Source organism: Xenia sp. Carnegie-2017, unplaced genomic scaffold (assembly GCF_021976095.1).
Source record: "Xenia sp. Carnegie-2017 unplaced genomic scaffold, XeniaSp_v1 HiC_scaffold_24, whole genome shotgun sequence".
NCBI classification, from domain to species: Eukaryota; Metazoa; Cnidaria; class Anthozoa; order Malacalcyonacea; family Xeniidae; genus Xenia; species Xenia sp. Carnegie-2017.
Genome location: NW_025813487.1, coordinates 11424728 through 11446758, shown reverse-complemented (window position 1 = coordinate 11446758; position 22031 = coordinate 11424728). Strand labels below are relative to the sequence as shown.

General features: G+C 34.4%; 3 protein-coding genes and 1 long non-coding RNA gene across 4 annotated transcripts; 2 read left to right on the top strand and 2 right to left on the bottom strand.

Moving 5' to 3' along the window:
• Positions 1-2972: 2972 nt before the first annotated feature.
• Positions 2973-9990, bottom strand: LOC124452139. Its single transcript, XM_047002728.1, has 4 exons — positions 9638-9990; positions 3350-3562; positions 3149-3187; positions 2973-2997 (listed from the first exon to the last, which is right to left on the bottom strand). The coding sequence occupies exons 1-4, from the start codon at positions 9913-9915 to the stop codon at positions 2973-2975; spliced, it is 555 nt and encodes a 184-aa protein (XP_046858684.1). The 5' UTR covers positions 9916-9990.
• Positions 6218-9491, bottom strand: LOC124450415. Its single transcript, XR_006949970.1, has 4 exons — positions 9382-9491; positions 9040-9148; positions 8272-8353; positions 6218-7631 (listed from the first exon to the last, which is right to left on the bottom strand). It is a non-coding gene; the product is annotated as an uncharacterized LOC124450415 (long non-coding RNA).
• Positions 9991-11068: 1078 nt separating the features above from the next.
• Positions 11069-13491, top strand: LOC124450413 (ras-related protein Rab-8A-like). Its single transcript, XM_047001070.1, has 7 exons — positions 11069-11349; positions 11489-11549; positions 11990-12050; positions 12461-12538; positions 12631-12720; positions 12800-12916; positions 13077-13491. Exons 1-7 carry the CDS (start codon positions 11226-11228, stop codon positions 13164-13166), a joined length of 621 nt encoding a protein of 206 aa, XP_046857026.1. The 5' UTR covers positions 11069-11225; the 3' UTR covers positions 13167-13491.
• A 228-nt stretch (positions 13492-13719) lies between these two features.
• On the top strand, positions 13720-21745 carry LOC124450414 (ras-related protein Rab-10-like). Its single transcript, XM_047001072.1, has 8 exons — positions 13720-13989; positions 14507-14564; positions 14642-14702; positions 15596-15679; positions 20398-20487; positions 20869-20940; positions 21020-21085; positions 21512-21745. Exons 1-8 carry the CDS (start codon positions 13872-13874, stop codon positions 21572-21574), a joined length of 612 nt encoding a protein of 203 aa, XP_046857028.1. The 5' UTR covers positions 13720-13871; the 3' UTR covers positions 21575-21745.
• Positions 21746-22031: the final 286 nt, after the last annotated feature.

Sequence of the window (22031 nt, the reverse complement as noted above, 5' to 3'; positions counted from 1 at the left end):
TGTTGTTGTTGTTGAATAACGTAGTGTTTTCTTTGACGACTTCGTTGTAAAAATAACGATTTTGTATGCAACGTGCATGACATTGCATATTTAAGTTAACAATTCCGGTTCTTTAACAAACAAAGACCTATAAATAAAAAACTACACGGTAGAATTTTTTTAAACTTTGCCATATTGTAGATATTCTTATTGTATAAAATATATCCAAAATCTGGAGAGTGCACAAAAAATTTATTAGTACAATTCACTTTTTACTAAATTGTTTAAAATAGTAAACTCTGTTTGGTTGTTAGTACCAAATTAATTATGCAGTGACGTAACAGTGCTGGTTATTTTTTGAAAATTTGTTCTAGTTGCTCATTTAATTTTTCAAAATTTAGTGAATGAAGTAAATGACTTGTTAGTAAATTTTCTACAACTTATTTTTGTGCACTCTCCAGATTTTGGATATATTATAGAGAATAAACATATCAACAGTATAGCCAAGTTTAATTCTGTGTAGTTTTTATTTATAGGTCTTTGTTTGTTAAAGAACCGGAATTCTTAACTTATTTATGCAAGATTATATTACGCGCATTTGAGTCATCCAACTTTGCCGATGTTTTTCTATCATTTATATTTTTGTGCACTTTCCAAATTTTGGATATATTTTAGACAATATAAAATTCTATAATATACTTGAGTTTAAAAAATTCTACCGTGTAGTTTTTATTTATAGGTCTTTGTTTGTTAAAGAACCGGAATTCTTAACTTATTTATGCAAGATTATATTACGCGCATTTGAGTCATCCAACTTTGCCGATGTTTTCTGTCATTTATATTTTTGTGCACTTTCCAAATTTTGGATATATTTTAGACAATATAAAATTCTATAATATACTTGAGTTTAAAATTCTACCGTGTAGTTTTTAGCTATAGAGCTGTTTGTCGAATGTGGTGCCAACTTCACGGTTTATTCTCAAGCAATACTATTCTTTTTATATTTTGTGCACTCTCAGATTTTGGATATGTTATAGACAATAAAAATATCTACAATATGGCCAAGTTTAAAAATTCTACCGTGTAGTTTTTTATTTGAGGCCTTTGTTTGCAAAGATACCTGGATATAGGAAGTTAATTATATAATATTATATTACGCGTATTCGTGTCATCCGACTTGTAGATGTTTTCTATCATTTATTTTTGTGCACTCTCCAGATTTTGGATATATTTTAGGCAATATAATTATCTATATTCTGGCCAAGTTTAAAAAATTCTACCGTGTAGTTTTTAAGTTTGCTAATTGAGAGAAAGGAATAAAACCTAAATCTTAGTGTTTTCTTCAATTTCTTGACTTTTATACATTTTGTGATGGTTAAGGACAGTAAAATAATAATAAACAGTTAAAATTGTTTTACTATTTTATTTGATGGAAAACGTGTTTTAAAGACGATTTTCGATTTATCATTTTGAATGACAAATTTTAGTTGAATGTGGTGTTGAATGTTGTGATGAATGTTGTGTTGAATGTTGTGCCCAATGTGGTGCCAATTTCACGGTAGTTCCCCTAAATGAATTCCGCAGTTTGCTCGGAACACTTCACGAAAGATTCGTTTTCTCGGCAATTCGACTCGCTTTCTGAATCAGAAAGTAATTTTGCACCTCGACTCATTCGAGACGAATTCGGAATCGTTGCTTACCCAGGCATTTATCCTCGAAAAGATGACAATGAACTTACAACAAGAGATCGCAGAATGGTGAGTACGTTAAAAATTATGCATATGCATATCTACATTTTACCTGGAATCTGTGTGAGAGTATATTTCATAAATATATGCCATTTTAGATGAAAAGAAAGTGGATGTCTGATTATAAAAGAGAGGTTGAATCAGAAAATATTCCCAGTACAAGTAGCGAACCTCAAGAGCAAATAGAAAAAACAACTTGTGATGAGCCTGTATTATCAGAATGATCAGCTACTCTTTTCCTGGAATGTTCTGCAGGTATTCTATGAAACATGTGTGATGAAACACCTATGTATCATTACAGTTTTTATTCCCTTGTGCCAATTTAAACTCTTTCAAGAAATTGAATGCAATTTTATATTTCATGAAGGCATATCCTTGTTGTAACTCACTTCGAAAGCAATTTGGACCGGGATAATCAAGAGGATAATGGAGTTCCCCAGGTTAAAGTGCATTATCCAAAATTTATAAATGGTGAAGCTGTTGTAAGAAATGTAAAAGTTGCTCTGGATTTTGGTAAGGTTATTTAATATCTTTCTCCTACTGCCTGATTTCTTGTGTTAAATGCCATAACAATCAAAGCCTTAATAAGAAATGATTACTATAAAATAAAATTTTGAATAATTTGCACATTGCTCCTCCAGGGTATGCTGAAGATATATATCAAGTGTTGTGCTCTGCACTCATTGATGAGGAAACATTGAGAAAACCCAAAGGTGATCTTTTACGAATGACTCCATTGCCAATGAATTTCATATTGGACAAGCAATCAAAAAGTGAAGCTATCTCAAAAAAAGCAAGAAGACAAAGCATGCCAGCTGTACATTTCCCCCCCAACTAAGCCAGTTTTACAAAAAGGCATTTTTTTGCTTTGAGTTAATTTGAATCATATTTTTGGAACTGACTCACTTTATTGTTTGATATAGCTGAAGTATCACCTGCCCAAGAAAAAATCACTGATCATAGAAATGAGAGGGCAGCACCTTGATGCACTGTGTGCAAGAATTGGATGAAAGGCCATAGAAATATAATTAACTGTCCAAAAAACCAGAAGTAACCACTTTTTTAGGAGCTGGTGGTATGAGCCCAGTTAGTTGGGATTCAGTGAAGTATGAAATGACTGCATAGAAAGAATAAAAAGAAAAGGAATTGTAATTTTGTACGTTTTGTATAACAAGAATAAGTGTGAATCGAAGATGCAATACATCAAGAGTGGCTAAAATCATTCAACACTTCACTGAATCCCTACTAGCTGGGCTCATGCACACAACACCTAAAATAATATAGAATGTTATGTTATTTTACAAATTGTCCTTTTCATACCCTGCAAAGTGTTCATTTTTTTTTAAATTAAAAGTTGTTCAAATAACATGGTATGCACAAGGTGGAAGTGGAATTCTTTTGTCTCGAAGAATGCCATGTACCATTCTTGTAAATTGTCTATATGCAACAACTCGAAAAACCTGAAAAGGCATAATACACAAGGTCCATTAAAAGAGGTAGGAGTCCATAAAATACAAATTTTGCAAGTGTGCATTCATAGATAACCCAGACAGAAGCATTTAACTATTAATTGTTACAAACCTTTGCTCCAAGAACCTTTGCGATATCTAACTCCATCTCACCTTTGGTAAAGATTGGCAGCTAAATTTAATGCCCATCGATTGAGGCAAATGGCATCAAATCCTGGATGCTCTGTGATGCATTTTGGCTGTTTTCCTAATTCGTATACCACCATATGATCTTGCATTTCAATCATGCAATTGATAATTTTGTGGCAACATCTACATTCTTTTAGATTAACGAACAGAGGAACACGGCAGTTACCACAATTGCACCTGTCTATGGGCATTAAAGCTCCCAGAAAGATAAACAATGTTTCCCCCATTCTCCCACTTGAACATTGTGGGCACAGTACGTGGTTGTTGTTGGTGCAGCTAACACTCCTAGATCATACACTATGCAAACTAATACTGGGCGTTTTCAAAAGAAATAGAAGACACTTATTCCACGTTACAGAAAACGAGAGAGAGAAAAAGTAATAACGAAGAAAATAAAAAAATAACCCAGAAATTAAGTCACTCTGCTAGCGACGCACAACCAACCCAGAACTATAGTGAAACGCAAATTCGAGAAGAAGTGACGACTTCTGCAGCAAGTTCAAACAGCTCAGAATAAATCAGAACAAAATCTGGAACGATAAGTAAATCCTCAGATCGTTTAAACCTTTGAAGTTAACGAAAACATTCAAGTAGATTTAGGTTGTATATTTTTTTTGAACAGTCAAATACTTTAAAATAGTTAAAGAAATGTTATTATATTAATGATATGGCTATAATAATTTAGTTAAACTTCATGAAAAAAAAAATCTCCCAGGAAAGGTAGATGTAATAGTCGAATATTAATTAGTCACCTGTATATAATTAGCATATAGTATTGGCAATAAATACATTGGAAGCTTCGAGCTCTCCGGTTGTTGTGTATATATTTCATTACAACCCTAGCTGGATCTTGATGTTGACTATTGTTGTGATGAAGCAAAAACTTCTTTTAAAGATTTTCGACAACACATTTTTAGTGAAAAAAATGTTATGGTATATAAACAGTAAAATAGGTTGAATATTTCCAGAAAGAAAACTGCAAGGCTAATATTATATTCATATTTGATATTGCTGAAAGTTTCATGATTAAAAGCTAGTTACTCATATGGTCTCGTTATTTAAATAATTTTCATTCAGTTACAAGCCCCGAATTTGACATTCATTGTCAAGACAAGGATATTGAGTAGAAGTTACTAAGCAAATAATTTACTTGTTTGAATTTTCATATGCCAAGTTAAATAATACTATATATTATGAATTAAAGTTTGATTTAATTTGTCACATAGATGAATGTTGCATATTCTGCTTATCTTTTCAGAATATTTTTCTGTAAAAGTGAAAGCTCAAATAATCATAAATATTGGTGTAAGATAACAATGAACAAAGATTTTTCCTGATCAAGAAGTTTACATCCAACGTAACAAAAATACGAATAATAAATATTGCCTTTAAAGAAAAACGGTGAAAGTAGAGTTAATTTTGAAATTCGAATAAGAATTAATTTATGGGTATGCAGAGTCGTCAGCAACACAAATAAGTTTTCATTGATTTGTAAATTTGATGTCAAACAAAGTGTGATCATTTTGAAAATGTAAAAATATTTCTCTCAAATTTATGTTGCCGTCCATGTATTTAACTCCGTTTATTTTGCAGGTGTCTTTATTAGCTTGAAGTTAGCTAAAAGCTGGAAGTTTAAATTCAAATAATGTGTAGACAATATTATTGGCAGTTTAAATTTTTTGACCACTGCCGTTCCTTACAATTCTTTTTTAAAAACTGCATGTCAACAGACTTAGCCATAATTTATTTCACATAAAAAATCATTCAGATAATTTATATCAAGATGTAAACATAAGATTTTCTGATGTTTGCTGTCATCCTTGAAAAGGAAAGTTTCCATACACTTAAAATCATGTTGCTACGTGTTTAATGTACAAAAACTTCTTTTAAAAAAATGAATTAGCAATGTAACGAACTAAACAATTGAAAACGGTGTTTGCAGGTGGCAAACTAAGATAATTGCTTAAATTTTCTTATTTTACATAAAGTTAGTAGCCACATATATGTCAATTTATTAATATCATGTAAAAATGAGCAATTATATTTTAAAAAGAGTAATGAAATGAATATATGATAAACATCAACTAAACTGTGGAGCTACTATAAAAAGAAACTTAGAACTTTTTTTACATAAGCACGTTCAATGTTGCACTCAATTTAACTGTTTTTGAACAATATTGAAGCAAAGGTAGTTTTTTACTCGTATAGTGCATAGAATAGAGGATGATTTAAGTCCACACAAAAATACCAATTTCCGGTAGAACTTAAGATAGCATATATGAACCGAACGCATTTAAAACAAAAGACAATGAGGAAGCTCATCTCATTTTCTTTTGTTTTTAATGCGTTCGGTGCATGTCAAGTTCGACGTTTGAAAGAGGCTTAACTTGCACACCAAGAATTGAAATCAGACCTTTTCTTTGTAAACCAGCGTTTTTGAGTTAATGACATGGAATAAATAATATCTACATGTGTAAAGATTTTGTATCTGGTACTCTAACGATGATTCATAAGATATGTCGCTCAATACTGGCAAAATCCGTTATTTTTTTGGAACGTATTCTCCCATGGAAACATTGTGGTTAAAAATGAATTTGAACACCGCCACCAGTTGAGCGTTAAAGAAATGATTGATGTTATACGAGCATTTTTGTTGTATTTTGTGCTAAACTAAACGGCGTTACGTGCAGAAAGTCCTGTGGTTGTTAATTTTAGTTTATATTTTATTCATTTGTTAGTATAACTTAAGACATTCCAGAATTCAGACAAACGACAATAGTTTTAATTTTTAATTTGTTTCAGTAAACTTATGTTGTCTTTAGTTTGACTGGGTTATTTTACTGGCGAGTACATAATGATTATTTGTTTAAAAATGATTTGCTTAACTACAACAATAGCCATGCAGAAAATACTTACATATTGAAGATATAGTGTTGAGGTGGTAAATATATTTGTCAAAGTCTGGTAAATTTCGTAATTTCAACTCCAATCATAAACTTACAGAGAAAAGTATGGATTTTGGAAGAAAAATAAAAATTATAATGACAAGAATTGTGCAGCAAATGTGTAAATAGTGAATACAAGTGACAGTGAAAATGAACATATCACCAATGACACCAAAATGATGATAAAAATAAAGTAAAATAAGTAATTGATAAACACAATAAACCTAAATCGATGTATATGAATACGAAAAAGTACTTTCGCATTTGAATAAAACATCAGTATAAACTTTTCTCACCCCAAACTTCATTAAATAAGACCAAGATCACTCTTTATGCCTGCAAGTACCAACGACAGTTTTTTAAGTTTAGATTTTTCAATGCGACGTCTAATCTAAAGGCTACATAGACAATTTTTCCATCATTTTTTTTATGTTCGCAGACTCCGTAACCCAGAGGTATGTGTTCTTCTGTGTCCTCATTGTAGAAATCTATTAACACTCCAGAATCTCCATCTTTAAGAAAAGGACGTTCGCATTCAATGGTGATAACTTTGCTGAAGATGTCACGTCCGGTTTCTTTGCATATGTGTGAAAAATTTTAGCTAATGTCTAAAATTTTTCCTACAGCGCCTCCAACACGTTTCTGAACCTTAGCATTTCCTTTCTTTAGTTGATTTTTAACTGTTTTCCAATCAGTCTCCGTGATTACGAAAGGGTTGCGAGTAATCTTTTTACGATCAATCACTTCAATGGCCATGATGTCAGTGTTTTCATTAAATGATCGAAAACAAGGAGCTCCAAGTTTTATTTCTTTACCCATAAGAGGAACGTAATAACATCTATTTTCATCTTGGATTTCTCTTCTAGAAATTCTCTCGCATAATTGTTTTATATCTTCCCAGATGTGGGAAAAATTGAATTCGTTACCAGCGGCTTGTCGGTCAGTGATGCATGAATTGTGAAAAGGGGTCAAAGCGTAGTGTTTCTTGTCTGTGTCACAAAACATTGTGACAGAACCTTTTGCCATTGTTTCATGAATCTTTTTTTTGTCCTTCTTTTTACGCATTGGATTAGGACCGTTTTCTCTTTTTACTACTTTAAGGTCTGACAAAAATCGAAACTGTGATTTTTCTTTTGGTTCTGGTTTCAAATTTAAAGTAAGGAGAAGCTTTCCATCCAAATTTTTCATCAATTTCCTTTCTTAATGCATCTTCATCATCTTGTCTTTCAGTTGCCACAGTCACATACAAAGATAGACGGGGTTCCCATCTTACACCATATCCACCACAAATCCAAGGTAATCTACACAATATATAATGATATTCAATAAATTAAGTACAACAAAAACAACATGTGTTAATTAGAATTATGTTTAACAATTTTTCTCTCATTCATAGAAAATGCTAAAATCAAATTAATGATACAATAAAAGAAAGTTGTTCAGAGGTGAACGTAGCACCAAATCATGTTGTTTTTAATGTTATTACCGACTGAAATTTGCAACTTGATTTTTAGTTCACAGGAAAAAAGTCAAAAACAGTGAACACAGAAAGATTTAAATTACGCGTGATTTTATTTAGCGTATTTATTGAGCATCCTTTCAATGCAACCTGTTTTTTTTGCTAGAGTGCTAAAAAGTCCAACTTTAACTATGTAAAAGAGAAGAGAGCTTTGTATGGCAAAATATCTAAATATTGTATTGATGAGAGTGTTCGCCATGATGAATGGTTAGTAAAAGTTTAACGCAAGTAACTGGTTCGCACAAATATTTGACACTGTTCAGTTTGTTCGCAAAAAGCGTAACTATTGTGTCATGTATAAACTATTTTACAGTTTTTTTCATTTTTGAAATTACATAGGTTATAGTGGCGTTGACCGTTTTAAACATGCTCTTTAAGACAACATTTATAGAGGAAGTGGGGTAAATATCTTTGACACAAACCTTTTTAATAATTTACGAACATCATCTCGAATACCGTAGTCTTCGTCAAGAAAATTCTTCTCAAAGAATTCGTCGTCATCCTCTACAACATCATCAGAAGATATATTAGGTTTCTTCATTTTGGTGGCAGCATCAATAGATGTGTCCACAGTAGGATCTAAATCTGCCACTGCTTTCATTGTACAGTCGATGTGTCTTTCGAAAATTAAAGCAATTACGTAGTAAATATTATACGATGTTTTTAGGTAGTCTATATTGTTGGATTTTGTAAATATGCATAATTTCTTCACGAAAGCAATTTATGGCATAATGACCAATAGCATGAATAAAACCATGTAAAAGTACTTCTATAAATACTAAAAACGAGAAATAAGGTTAAAAAATAAAAACATAACTTGTGGATAAATTAGCTACATATAAAAAGTGTGATAGTTGCCAAAAAGTGCCATATTGTATCAATGCATGCCATGCACAGGAATAAAATATAACTACTTCCAGTTTCTGACCATTGCAGTCAATCGGATGTATTTTGGCATTGTTTAACCTAATATATTGAGGACAGTGCAGTAGTTTTACTGTTGATATTGGAAACACTAAGATTGCATAATCCAATCATAATGATCAAGCTGTTTTTATGTTAATGCACGTTTATATTATTCAAAAGTTTAGCTAATTAATTGCTGAAAGCTGAAAACAATTTCCACTAGAAGTTATGGTGCGAGGGTATTAACTGAGCATATGACCCTGGGGGGGATGAGACAGTGATACCTGAGCCAGATTGTCAGTCATCGTTGTCTAACGCTTCCATCTTTTCGAAATCTGATTTCTTTACTGAGATGATGTTGTTACGACCGCCAAAATTATCATTTGTCGTAGGCTGAAATGTGGTAAACGGAAATGAGCTTGATGGTTTTACATAGTCAAAACCGGATCACCTCCGTGCTTCTGCAAACCTTGCAAATACACGTTTTGTAGGTGCCTGTAAAATCTTGCTCGACAATAATAGTTGATACTGCCCTGTTGCCAAGTAAAATATTGCACTTGCTTGAGTCAAAATATATTTCATATTTCTGCAACTAATGTTAGAATTATCTATAAGATGAAACATACCAGTATTATAGTATCTGTAGATGTCATAGTTATTCGTAAGAATTAATAGTACAAGCTAGATTTTTGTGTTATCGTTTTCTACCATTTGCTGACATCTCTTTATCACTCTGTATTATTGACTCTCGGCCCAGGCTACTTCTATGTTCGCGCGGTCAATATTAAACTCCATAATTAAATATGGCCGAAGAAACTCCATCAGAACGTTATCTGTCAAAAGCTTCGGCAACAAATAAACAAATTTTCCAACTTTTCTTACCAAGAATCAAGAGGAACTTCATTTTGCATTCTGCGTTCGAGCTCTTCTGTTTGGCGTCTTTCTTCTTCTGTCTCTCTATTATAGTTTTCTAACCACTCATCATCAGCAAGTGGCTCGTTTTCATACGCTGCAGCTTGGCCGTACTCAAAATCGCCATCGGTGTTTCGGAGCGCATTTGATGACGATTGATCTTCGTCTTCTAAATCGAATTCCCGACTGTTCAATTCAATATTTTCCGCTGTTGTTGCTGTACTTGACTCAGAATCGGATGTCGACATGTTTCGTACAATTTTTATATTAATTTTAAAGCCATATATAAAGAATTGTTATTTCACACTGTGTTGTTTTGTATGCAGCGCATTCATAGGTTCCTTAAAGACGTCACAAACCTCTCGTTTTAAGTCCCCTCAGAGGCGCGGAAATTTCTCAAAAGCAAGCTAATTCAAACCGCAAAAAAAACTTTGTTTTTATTTTTTTACGAAATTCTCTTCGAAATCATATTTTCCACAGTCTAAACTTTAAAAGTTCATCGAATTTGGAAAGCTGAATGTGCACTTTAAAGTGAATAATATCTTTATGTATGATGCTATGCATGTAATTATGTATTTGTTCCACATGATTATTTAACATTAATATATTCGTACTTGAAGAAACAACCCGATATCTATTGAATCTAATCTTAAAAGTTTTGTGTCCCTTCATGTCTATCTTTATGAACACGTCTACCTTTATGTCTACCCTTTACGTACGACTACCTTTGTGTCTATACCTTCATGTCTACCTTTACGTACGACTACCTTTGTGTTTATACCTTTATGTATACCTTTATGTCTGCCTTTGTGTAAATTGTGCTACCTTTATGTCTAACTTTGTGTTTATGTCTACCTTAAAAATGTTTTATTGATATATTTTGCTTGATGACAAACAATTTTCCCTTCTTTACTTTTCCTTTGTTTTTAACAATAGATATACATGAAACTTATCAGGCCGTCGGTGATATGCAATGTGTTTATTTCCTTTTCTTTTTATATGCTGTACACAGATAGCACAAAGATACAGATTCTGTTCTGGATTTTTGTGCATTTACACCAAGAAAAAGCATGACGAAAACCGAGCAGACTTTTCTTAATTTTTGTCTTTGCATTACTGTAACTTTTGGCCATTTTTTTGTTTTTCTATAAGTTTGACTAATATTCTTTTTAGAAAATCTAACATCGGAGGTTTACTTTTAAAATTTGCAAATATAAAAAGTACACGCATCGTCGTCCTCCCACCACCACCACCCTAGACTGGTTAGAATTTATCAAACATCCGGGCAATTATTGGTTTATCTACGCTCTTTCTTTCAAATTGTTTTGCAATCACTCCAGTCAACCTGCAGAACATTACGTGAAAATGCATGGCATACTCCTAGTGTAATTGTTGACATGTTGTTGATATTTGACACGTGTCGACGATGTGTTAGACACAAATACTTCATGTATAATAATTTCACTTTGTCTTAACTGGCGCATGCGCACTGCGATGTCTCTACCACACCTGATGGCTAAGTCAAGAAGAACACTGTAAATATTCATCCGGCGTTTGGATGGCAAAAACCTACGATTTCTTATTTAAGTTGCTTCTGATCGGCGATTCCGGTGTTGGAAAAACCTGTGTGCTGTTTAGATTTTCCGAGGATGCCTTCAATTCGACATTCATCTCGACAATTGGTAATGATTTTCTCGTATGAATTGTCCTCTACTTCAAAAATTCAAACCGAAAATGTCTATCGAGTAGCCTCGTTTATCTTGTGTTTTGGTGGGCGTAAGAAAAGCGTAGCAACTGATATGTTTGTTTCCCAATATTAAGGTATCGACTTCAAGATACGAACAATTGAATTAGACGGAAAGAAAATCAAGCTTCAGATATGGTAAGGTGACGTTTGAATATTTTATATTTAATACCTTTAAATCGGAATTAGCCGCTCATCTTCTCATTATGTAATTATCATTAATGGTAGACATTGTATTTTGTACGGATTTCTTACCTGAAGCGTTAACGGTGTATGATAAACCAGGCGTAAACGAATTTTCTAAGTACAAAGCTCAATTTTTCTTTCAATAAAATTGCATTTTAATGCGTCCTTTTAATAACAGTTGCCCCTGTCACCTCTAAGTGTTGACTTGTTATCTTGTTCATTTTGAGAATGCTAACATTATATGAGATCAACGTAATTATTTCTTATTTTGTGATAATGAGTTGAGTTATGTGAAGAAATTGACATGAACTTACAGAAGAGCCATTTCCTTTCTTCATATTGCCCTTACTATGCTTGCAAGAGACTTTCTAAATGTTCATCTATTTTTTCAGGGATACAGCAGGTCAAGAGCGATTCAGAACAATCACAACAGCATATTATCGTGGTGCAATGGTTAGAGTTGCTTGTCAAGTGGTCACTTTAGTGCTCTATATCTTAGTCAATTTTAATGAAAATGTTTGACTATAGTATGTTGTTCATAGTTAAGATAATAAGCAAAAACTCATTTTGAACATCAGATCACTTGTAATGAAGACACTAGACTAGATTTTGTAAGAACATGAGTTTCAACATCTGATCACTTTTGATGAAGATACTACACTGAACTTTGTATGAGCTTTGTTTAAAATCATATTTCCCCCAGATGAAAGTGCCAAATTTGAATGTGCAAAGACTAAAATTTTAACATAAAGTCATTCCGGATGAAAACAGTAGAGATATGTAGTTGAGATCTACTTGATGAACTCGTGGTATTTCTATGATTTGCCAGTTCATCATTCAAAAATCGTTCCTTCTTTCCTAAGGGCATCATGTTGGTGTATGATATTACCAATGAGAAATCCTTTGATAATATTAAAAATTGGATCAGAAATATTGAAGAGGTATGTCCTAAATAGTTTTTCCCCTTTCAAAAAGAGCTGCCACCCATGGAACAGTTAATGGAATATTTAATCATTTCTGTTTTTACATAAAGCATGCATCTTCGGATGTTGAAAAAATGGTCCTGGGCAATAAATGTGATATGGATGATAGACGTCAAGTTTCCAAGACAAGAGGCGAACAAGTACGTATGAATGACATAATTAAAAGATGGTTTTTTTCAAAATCTACTTTGCTCATGTTCAAATTTATTGTGTGTTTAGCTTGCCCTGGAATATGGTATTAAATTTATGGAAACAAGTGCAAAAGCAAGCATCAACGTGGAAGAAGCTTTCTTTGCTTTGGCTCGTGACATCAAAGCAAAAATGGATAAGAAGTTGGTGAGTTTGTTGCATCATTTTAGAGCGATCACTTTCCTTTTGTTGTTGTATAAATATTGATATTATTTGGTAAAAACACATGTTGCCTCTTGTCCATGGGAGTTGTTGTATGAGTGGTTGCCGTGTCAGAATATCTACAATACTTGTTTCAATCTTACAGGAGGATCAAAACAGAGCAACTGGCAGTGTTAAGATTACAAATCAACCCAATAAAAAGTCGAATAGTGGTTGGAGATGCACGCTATTATAGTAGTGTGATTGTATGTTAACTAGCTTTTGTGATATTAAGACAATTATGAAATATCATATATGCTGTTTAGGAATAGCTTAAATACAGAACAGATTGGAGTCTTGTCAGTGAAATTGAACTTCCTTCCATTGTGTGGTGTTCGCATATTTTCCCTATTAATTCATGTGTGTTTTTTTTTGAATTTATTTACAATACTATTTTACAGTGATAATTTTGGCAATTATTTTATTGATTTATCATACATTAAAAAGAAGATACCTTAATGACTTTCATGTAATGGTTAACAATGAATGTATTTAATTGGTATTAAAAACATGCATATGTATACTTATCTTTGTAGTTACTAGAAAATCAAACCCAACAGTTTTTTGTGTTGTTAATGTTGCTAAAAATTTGCCCCTACGGAAAAAGTGAATTGAAATAAAAGGATATTTGTAGGCCTAGAGTATTGATTGTGACTCGTGTGCAAATTTTATTTAGCAGTTCCCTGTTAAATATCAACAAGTGGTTAATTTTTAAAAAGTTTGTTTTTTGAAGTGAGGAATGCAGACGTAAGCCATTCCGGATGTGCAGCTTGCACTTCTCGGACAATTTACATGAATATGGTCTTCTCAGAATGTGTTTATACAAAATCGCGAGTCTGCTGAATATTGCCAACCTGACTCACAGCAAAGTTTGTTTTCTGTAAATCAAGTCAAACCGATTATGCCTTTGACACTTAAGGTCGTATTTATCGGTGACACAAAGGTTGGAAAGACCTCGGTACTTCGTCGCCTTCTAGGGGAAGCTTTCGACCCGACATTTATAATGACTACCGCAAGAGGTAGGTAAAGCTTGCAGATTACTGTACAAAAGCGCGGTATACCAGACGCGGGTCTACTTTAATCGTTCTATTGTTATTCCGATCCGTGGTCGAACACGTTTAATGGTTATGGGAGTTTTTCAATCCATTTGTGTACCCATATGACATTGCTATCAAAGTCAGTTATTTTAACCATGATTGTTAGTTTTTACCATGATTGAAGTGTTACAGAGTGCAATGTTGCTCACCACTTTTTGACACTCAAGTCCTAACAAATCTTGACATTTATGTAACAACTGCTGCTTAGTGTTGCTTGACAAAAACTGCTGCTTAGTGCTAATCATCAAACTGAATTCCCAAAATATCTAGCAGAATCTTTTTCCTTGCCATAGTTTTAAGTGTATTTGCTGTTGTTTCTATAGGTCAACAACAAATTCTCGCCTAACCTGATGTTTTATTTTATTGCTGCTTCTTTCATACAAAGGCCACTATTGATTTTGTTAAGTCTTTGCTATTCATAATTTTTTTGATCTTGTAGAAACATTGAAGTACAAACATTTCACAGTAAAAAAGAATCAAGTGGTATTGGAAATATGGTCAGCAGGACAACTGATAGTCTTATTTTGTGTCTTTGTTCTGCTGATTGCTTTTTCAACATATGTCTACCTTTTAGGGATGCGCCTGGGTTTGAAAATTTTCGAACAGAAGTTGCTTACTACATGAAGAACACTAAGGTTATCCCAATTACACATTGTGATTATATAAAAAAAATGCATAGAAACATCTATTTGTCAGTTTTTGATGCAATCATTTGAATGGATTTATGTGTTGAATGTGAGCTCTTGCTAATAATGTACAGTGTATAGTAGGTGCTGACATCTGATAACATCCGACCAAGACTCTATACTGGTCGGAGTATGTAGAAATGATAAAATAACCAAAGTTTCAATATTAGGTCACTGACAAAGATACTACATTTAAGTAGATAGATAATCAAGTTTCACTGGAGTATATAAGGACTGAAGTTTCAACATAAGATCCCTCATGATGAAGACATTAAACTTGTGTATATGAGGACTCAAATTTGAACTTCAGATCACACATTATGAAAACACTAGAATGGAGTATTTTAGTTCTTAAATTTCAAATTAAGATAAAGATACTAGATTGGAAGATATACAAACCCATGTTTTGAATCAGATCTAAGACTCTTGATTGGTGTGGAAGAACAATCAAATCTCAGCTTGAGACAACTTTTAATCAAAACTTGCAGCATTGAACCCTGTTTCAAATTTCCCCATTAGACTACTACACCTATAGGTCCACCAGGTGTCCAAATTTTTGATCATTATATTAAATATTAAACAGACATTTATATAATTTGGAATTAATATAATGCACAAGCTGTTTCAATAACTGTTGTTTGTATTCTCAGCCTTCCTTAGGAACTGCAGAGCATTTTATTTGGGGAGTTGAAATGATCTTGAGTTCAATTCCACCCCTTTTTACCCTCGTAACGCAATCATTCGTTATGTCTGTAAATTAAGCTGGATATTGTTTAGCACATGGGGAAGGGTTGTGTCTGACTCTGATCTGATGTCATTTTTCATCACTTTAATTTTTATAGGCAGTGATTGCTTTCTTTGATCTTACAAATCGTCGCAGTTACGAAAATATAAGCAATTGGTTGAACTTTATTCCAAAGCAACAGGTGATTACTGTCAGTACAGGACAAAATACCAGAACTTCCAGCCATGCACTCACATAGAATTAGCTAATTGTACCTCGATGCAGTGGCGGGTTACTAATTACGGGCCTGTACTTGTTCATTCTTTCGGCCCTCTCCGGTGAAAGAAACGGGTGAAAATGGGTGTAAGACCGAAGTGGTCCCTGTCTTTGGGCAGTATCAAGAGTTTGTACCTCCGGACTGATCTTGAATTTTAAGGCGATGATTTCCAGCATGCGCCAATAAGCGCCATTCCAAAAAGAGTTAACCATGTGGCTTTTCTTAAATGGTAAAAGAATGGATGCTACCTACAGGAAGTGGGAGTATACTGTGGTGAAGAGAGAACTAAGACAGTGTTGTAAGCCTTAGAATGCAGGAAATGAATTTAAAGCTCAAACTGAGAAAACCCACTGCTTCATAGCTTCTGAGCACTGTGCACGGTTTATATGCAAAAGCATATAATTAACATTAAGACTAAATTAAGAACATTCAGTTTGTCCGGAATACATGCCAAAAGGAAAAACTAATTATGTCCAGATACAACGGCGTCTCGAAAGAGCGGGCCAGTAGGGTTCAGCCTACAGGGTAATCCGCCACTGCCTCGATGGTAATGCTGCCATCTCACTACGTCAGTGACTGTAAACGCTATATGCAAAATGATTGACAGGAGATTGTACTGAAAATCTATCCAGAGGTGTATTTTAGGAGATATATTTAGTTGTGAGAGCAGCCATTTGTGATTTCCAGAACATTTATCGATATATTTTGCGTATTTTTGGTCTTGTTTTCCAAATTCAAGGTTTCAGACTGACGGATCCGACTGTCGGAGGAACACTTTATATGTGTTCTCATGATCTGTTTTTAGAATAAAAAAATCGGATTGTGTTAACGTGTCTTAAAGCTAATAGCAAAACATTGAAATTGGTTCTTGGTGATCAGTGAAATTGCTAGCGACAATTTATTCACTTGTATTCAATCTCTGCACGACCAAACGCAACAGCTAGAGGCCCTCTGCCAGTCAACCGTTTATTGCAGGCCTGCCCCTGCTTGCTCCACTAAAAATAAGCTGAATGACCGCATTTATATTCATTTGTATTTTTGCAACTTGCGAGGTAAGTTTACATAGAACAACTTTTGCTTACATATTTGATTGGAGAATAAGCTATATTGATTTGTTGAGAGTACGCTTCCAAACATTCCTTAGCGCAAATAATATTTTTTATACTACATTTGCCAAGTTGTTCCACTATAGCATTGGGTGCCCACATAACGCTGCCTGCAGCTCGTAATTTGATCTCACGTAAATGCTTTTATTTATATAACTTTTTTTGGTATTTTTGTGCGGGAGGAGCAGGTTAAAACTCGAGGGCCTCCACGCACTTGACACTTTGAACCTCCCAGTAATGTTATAGTCCAGCTGTTAACGACAAAAAAACACCTAACCCTTCACTTTGATGATACAAGTATGAAACTTTCTCACATTCTTACTATGCCTAGTAACACAAAATTTTGATATAGTATGAATGTTTTATGCAGTGCGGTGTTTGAAATTAAATGAAGATATGATCGTCGCACTTTGCTGGACAATTTAAGCAATCGTCTCAGGACCTGAAAAAATCAGGTGACTCAACGGGATTCGAACCCATGAACATACGACATTCCTTCGAACATACGACATTCGCATTTTCACATATTTTGAGTCACCTGATTTTTTCAGGTCCTGAGACGATTGCTTAAATTGTCCAGCAAAGTGCGACGATCATATCTTCAGGTAATTACATAGGTAATTACAATGACGTAAAGCTAAAGAATTCCACATTTGGAAAGAAGACATGTCAAAGGATCATCCTCAGTTTCTGTATTGGACCAGAGTTTTGGAACTAGAATTGCTCTGTTTACAACTGGTGCGATCATTTAGAGAAGCTAATTTCTCCTTATACTTCCAGTCAATAAAGCAACTTGTCCCTTGGATGTTTGCTTTGGACAATGTTAATTATGCAAGATGGCTTTCTGTCCATATCCGTGATATGTCGGAGCTTCCATTCAAACACCCTGACGTCTTTAACCAGTTCTCCAAGGGCTCGTTTGTGGTGCATAAGAAACAGTTTTCAGCTATAGCATTAAATCATGCTCACGAGCAAGTTAATGCAGTGGTAAAGGGAGAAGGTGGTGCTGTGGGACTAACCGAAAACCTTTCAGCTTTAAGGAGATGGATGATTGCAGGTCCAGAAATTGCATGAATAATTAGGGAATTCGAGATGAGTACACATCTAGACAGTCAGCTACACGATGAGCAAACTCCATCCATTCAAAGAGAATTTTATAAAGATGTCTCAAATGTCGTCTCCAATTTTCAAGCGATGGGGAATCCTTTTGTAGAAGAGAGCGAAGACCTATTTGCTATCCACACAAATGACGTGATGAACAGTTCCGTTGTTGACACGGTGAAGAATGTTGTAACCCTTGGAGAAGAACAATATCAAGCATTTGTTAAAGAAAGATTTGTTCAGAGAAGCAAGAGTATTACTGAAACGTTTAGAAAAAATAATCTGCCAACGTTTAAAACAGGAAGAAAAAGACTTTCGTCAAAAGATAAAGTAAATATACAAACTCTGAAACTAGACTGTGCTTATTTTCAAGATTGTATATAGCCAGTCAAAATCGAAGTGGTGATCTCGATGATTTCTTTAAATATGAGAACCAACCATGGCCACCATCTCTCTCACAAGCAGGAAGTTTGCGTACTGTTAATAAAGCAGACTTGACAAAGTGTATCGAGCCCATTACCAAAGTTCAGTCACCAACTCCCGATGTTATTATTTTAGACGGGGCTGTTGTTGTTCAAATGATTTCACCTGGAACTTGGGAAACGTTCGAAGAGTACGCTCAGTTTGCTTTCATTCCTTATGTGTTAAAGCAATTTCAATCAGCTAAAAGAATTGATTTAGTGTGGGATGTATACAAAGAGGATTCGCTGAAAAAAAACGCACGGGAGAAGAGAGGCTTTGGTCAACGCCGCAAGGTTTCATCGACAGCACGTATCCCTACTGACTGGAAGGGCTTCCTGCGTGTAGATGCCAATAAAATGGATCTATTCAATTTCTTAGCGCAGAAAGTTATTTCCCAGCAGATTCCAGAAGGAAGAGAAATTTACAGTACATTTGAAGAAAAGGTCTTGTGCTTCCCTAAAAGAACCGAAGTATCAATGTTGGAACCATGTAATCATGAAGAGGCTGACACACGATTGATGGTGCACGTGTTAGATGCAAGTGACTGCGGCCACCAGAGGATTGTTGTAAGAACAAATGATACTGACGTATTGATACTGGCCATTTCAATTGTGAAAAACATCAAAGAGAAGAATTATGGATTCTTTATGGCACAGGAAAGCACTCGCGTTATATTCCCGCGCATACAATTGCATCGACTATCGGACCTGACAAGGCATCTGTTCTACCGTTGTTTCACGCTTTTACGGGGTGTGATACTGTTTCCTTTTTTGGAGATCGAGGAAAGAAAACTGCATGGGATGTATGGAATGTATTTCCAGAGCTAACATTAGCGTTACAAGAGCTAAATTTGTTGCCAGAAAGGATTGATTGTTCGTCCTTGCAGGTAATTCAGAAACCGCCAAAGGCATGTATTATCTATGAAAGAAGGTCTCTATTATGATTCATATAATGTTTTGCAGGTGATTGAGCGATATGTTGTCCTCTTATACGATCGTACAAGTAATCTCACCAGAGTCAATGAAGCTAGACAAGAGTTGTTTGCGAAAAAGTCCAGAACACTGGATAACATTCCACCAACCCAAGAAGCGTTGCTCCAGCACACTAAGCGTGCATTGTTGCAAGGTGGATTTTTCTGGGGGCAGTGCTGCTTGAAAGAGCAGGTTATACCAACTCCGTCAGGTTGGGGCTGGTACCGTGATGAAAATTCTTGGTTACCAAAGTAGACAAATCTCCCTCAAGTTAAAGATGCCTGTTATGAACTTATTCGTTGTAAATGCGTCAAAGCACACTTAGTTGGTACTCGTTTGAGTAATTGTGGGGGTGATTTTCAATAACATGAGGGCATTAAAATTATTTTAATATTACTGTTCTTCGTTAGGCGCTTTTCCAATGTATTTAAGAAAGAGCAATAGCACAAAACAAGAGTGCTGAGTCAGCACTTTTAAAACACTTTTAATGCAGAATATTTCAGAATTTATTGCTCAAAAGCAAAAGTTGTAATATAGTTTTTTTATCGTCTTTAGCTGTTGTATAAGAATATACAGGGAAATTGCAGATTTCTCTGAACTTTATTTTTTTACTACCGATGACGTCATCAAACACGACATTCGCAGAACTCGTTATAAATGTAAAATATGGGCTGGCCCTATATCAAAATTTTGTGTTACTAGGCATAGTAAGAATGTGAGAAAGTTTCATACTTGTATCATCAAAGTGAAGAATTTTGTCATTAACAGCTGGACTATTACTGCTGCATTCTGCTAAAATTTCTGCGTTCACGCTCTGCAAAGACGGTAGAATTCTGGAGAAACAATTATTAACGATGTTCTGATGTTTACACGACTGTAGCACAACTTTTTTACTACTACAGAAAAGAAGGCCTTTCCTCCTGTGACAGTAAAGTGCATTTCAGCGTACTGTATGTGTATATATATGTTCATAAGGTAGTAATTACATCTTTTTTTATGTTAGAGTGCCAGTCAAGAGATACCAAGCTATATTATTGGAAACAAAAGAGACAAAGTGCAACAGCGTTGTATAAGCACAGAGGAAGCTAAACATGTAAGCGCGAATGTATCCGCATCGCATTCCAAAAGAAGTGAACGTCATTAGTTGTTGCATGGGAATTCAATCGTTTGCATATATTGTCCTGAATTTAGAGTTGAAATCGCATAAAAAAATTGAGGAAAGATTCCGAAGTGAAAGCCTAAATGAGACTCTAAAATCGAGAATCCACTTATAGATTCCTAATCCGTAAACTCGGTATTTACGAACCGAAAATTTTGTTATTTTAGTTGTCCTTTAATGTAAAAAAAGTACAATTTGAAGTAGCTAATATGGTCGTAATGCCAAAATCTGGTTCCTTACCTTACATGAATTGATATTGCTGTCCTCTTTGAAAGTCCTAAATTCATTCATGTTTTCCATATGATTACTTTTCAGAAAGCTTTGCAGAAACATTCTCTGTACTATGAAACCAGTGCTAGAGAAGATAGCGTGGATCATTTTAGTCAGGTTTGTTATCATTTTCGAAGTCTTGGTAAAATTATCATTATACTAAGCACGAATGCGACAATTTTTCACCGTTCTTTAGATCTTTCAAAACATAGTAGAAGATGTAGTTGGAAAGAACTCAGGATTGATTGTTTCTGGAAGTAATGTATGTAGTAGCTCTGAATTTACGGTTTTGCTTCAGTCAAGGGTTGTGGAACATTGAGAATTGGGGCTCATATTCATATATTCATATGCTATATTCCGTCATCACAATTGGTTTCAATATAGACACCAATAAAATAAAACATGCATGCATGTCAATATGCCCCCTCAATTATTAATAGTCCATCCTGCACGTTTACAAGCTCATGCTATTTCGAATGAAGAACTTTTTTCCTAAAGCCCATCACCACCCAAAAATACAACTGCTAAGCAAGCTCGAAACAATATGCGCATCAAGTGCAAAAACATCTGAGATTATTGATTTAAATTCAAGGACATTAAAAGTTTTGCAGTGGGAACCCTGTTAGCATATGCCACAAATTCGATAATATTTACAGCTTGTTGAAAATCTGTCTTTTTCTTCTTACAGTCTATGGAAAACTTCCAAGGCACGCCCCAAGAACGTTGGCATAAGAAATGCATTATACTGTAGGCGTTGATCGTTCCCTTACAGAAATAGAATACATTTTCCGTTTCTTCATTGAGTTGTATAGAAACACGCGGGAAAGTTTGGGTGAAACGAAAAATTACTTTCACAAGTGTTTCTATAAAATAACCTTTTCACAACTCACATATAAAAAAATTGATTCATTTGTTTTAATTACTTTTTGTTAATTGTTTATATTCTTGCTTTTAAAATTTCCGTGTATCTATAGGTTTTAGTAAAATCATACTAGTATTCCACTGCAAATGCTTTAATTTGATTGGCCACTTTACTGGATATCTCAATGTTCAATATCTATTGAACAGTTCAGAACAGTTCAGATAGCGAGTAAAAAGCAATAGATAGCGAGTAGCAGAAAAACAGGGCTGCCGACCCGGCCGTATCGCGTTTTATTCAGGTTTCTGACGACCAACTTGATTGTATACTTCAAGAGGCAATTATAGAG

Coding starts and splice junctions, on each gene's coding strand:
- LOC124452139 (XM_047002728.1), bottom strand. CDS start 9,915: ATGTCGACATCCGATTCTGAGTCAAGTACAGCAACAACAGCGGAAAAT. Junction 3,188..3,349: donor GCTGCCAATCTTTACCAAAG/GTGAGATGGAGT, acceptor ATGCCTTTTCAG/GTTTTTCGAGTTGTTGCATA. Junction 2,998..3,148: donor ATAGACAATTTACAAGAATG/GTACATGGCATT, acceptor ATATTATTTTAG/GTGTTGTGTGCATGAGCCCA.
- LOC124450413 (XM_047001070.1), top strand. CDS start 11,226: ATGGCAAAAACCTACGATTTCTTATTTAAGTTGCTTCTGATCGGCGAT. Junction 12,539..12,630: donor GGATCAGAAATATTGAAGAG/GTATGTCCTAAA, acceptor TTTTACATAAAG/CATGCATCTTCGGATGTTGA. Junction 12,917..13,076: donor CAAAAATGGATAAGAAGTTG/GTGAGTTTGTTG, acceptor TCAATCTTACAG/GAGGATCAAAACAGAGCAAC.
- LOC124450414 (XM_047001072.1), top strand. CDS start 13,872: ATGCCTTTGACACTTAAGGTCGTATTTATCGGTGACACAAAGGTTGGA. Junction 15,680..20,397: donor ACTTTATTCCAAAGCAACAG/GTGATTACTGTC, acceptor TTTTTATGTTAG/AGTGCCAGTCAAGAGATACC. Junction 20,941..21,019: donor GCGTGGATCATTTTAGTCAG/GTTTGTTATCAT, acceptor ACCGTTCTTTAG/ATCTTTCAAAACATAGTAGA.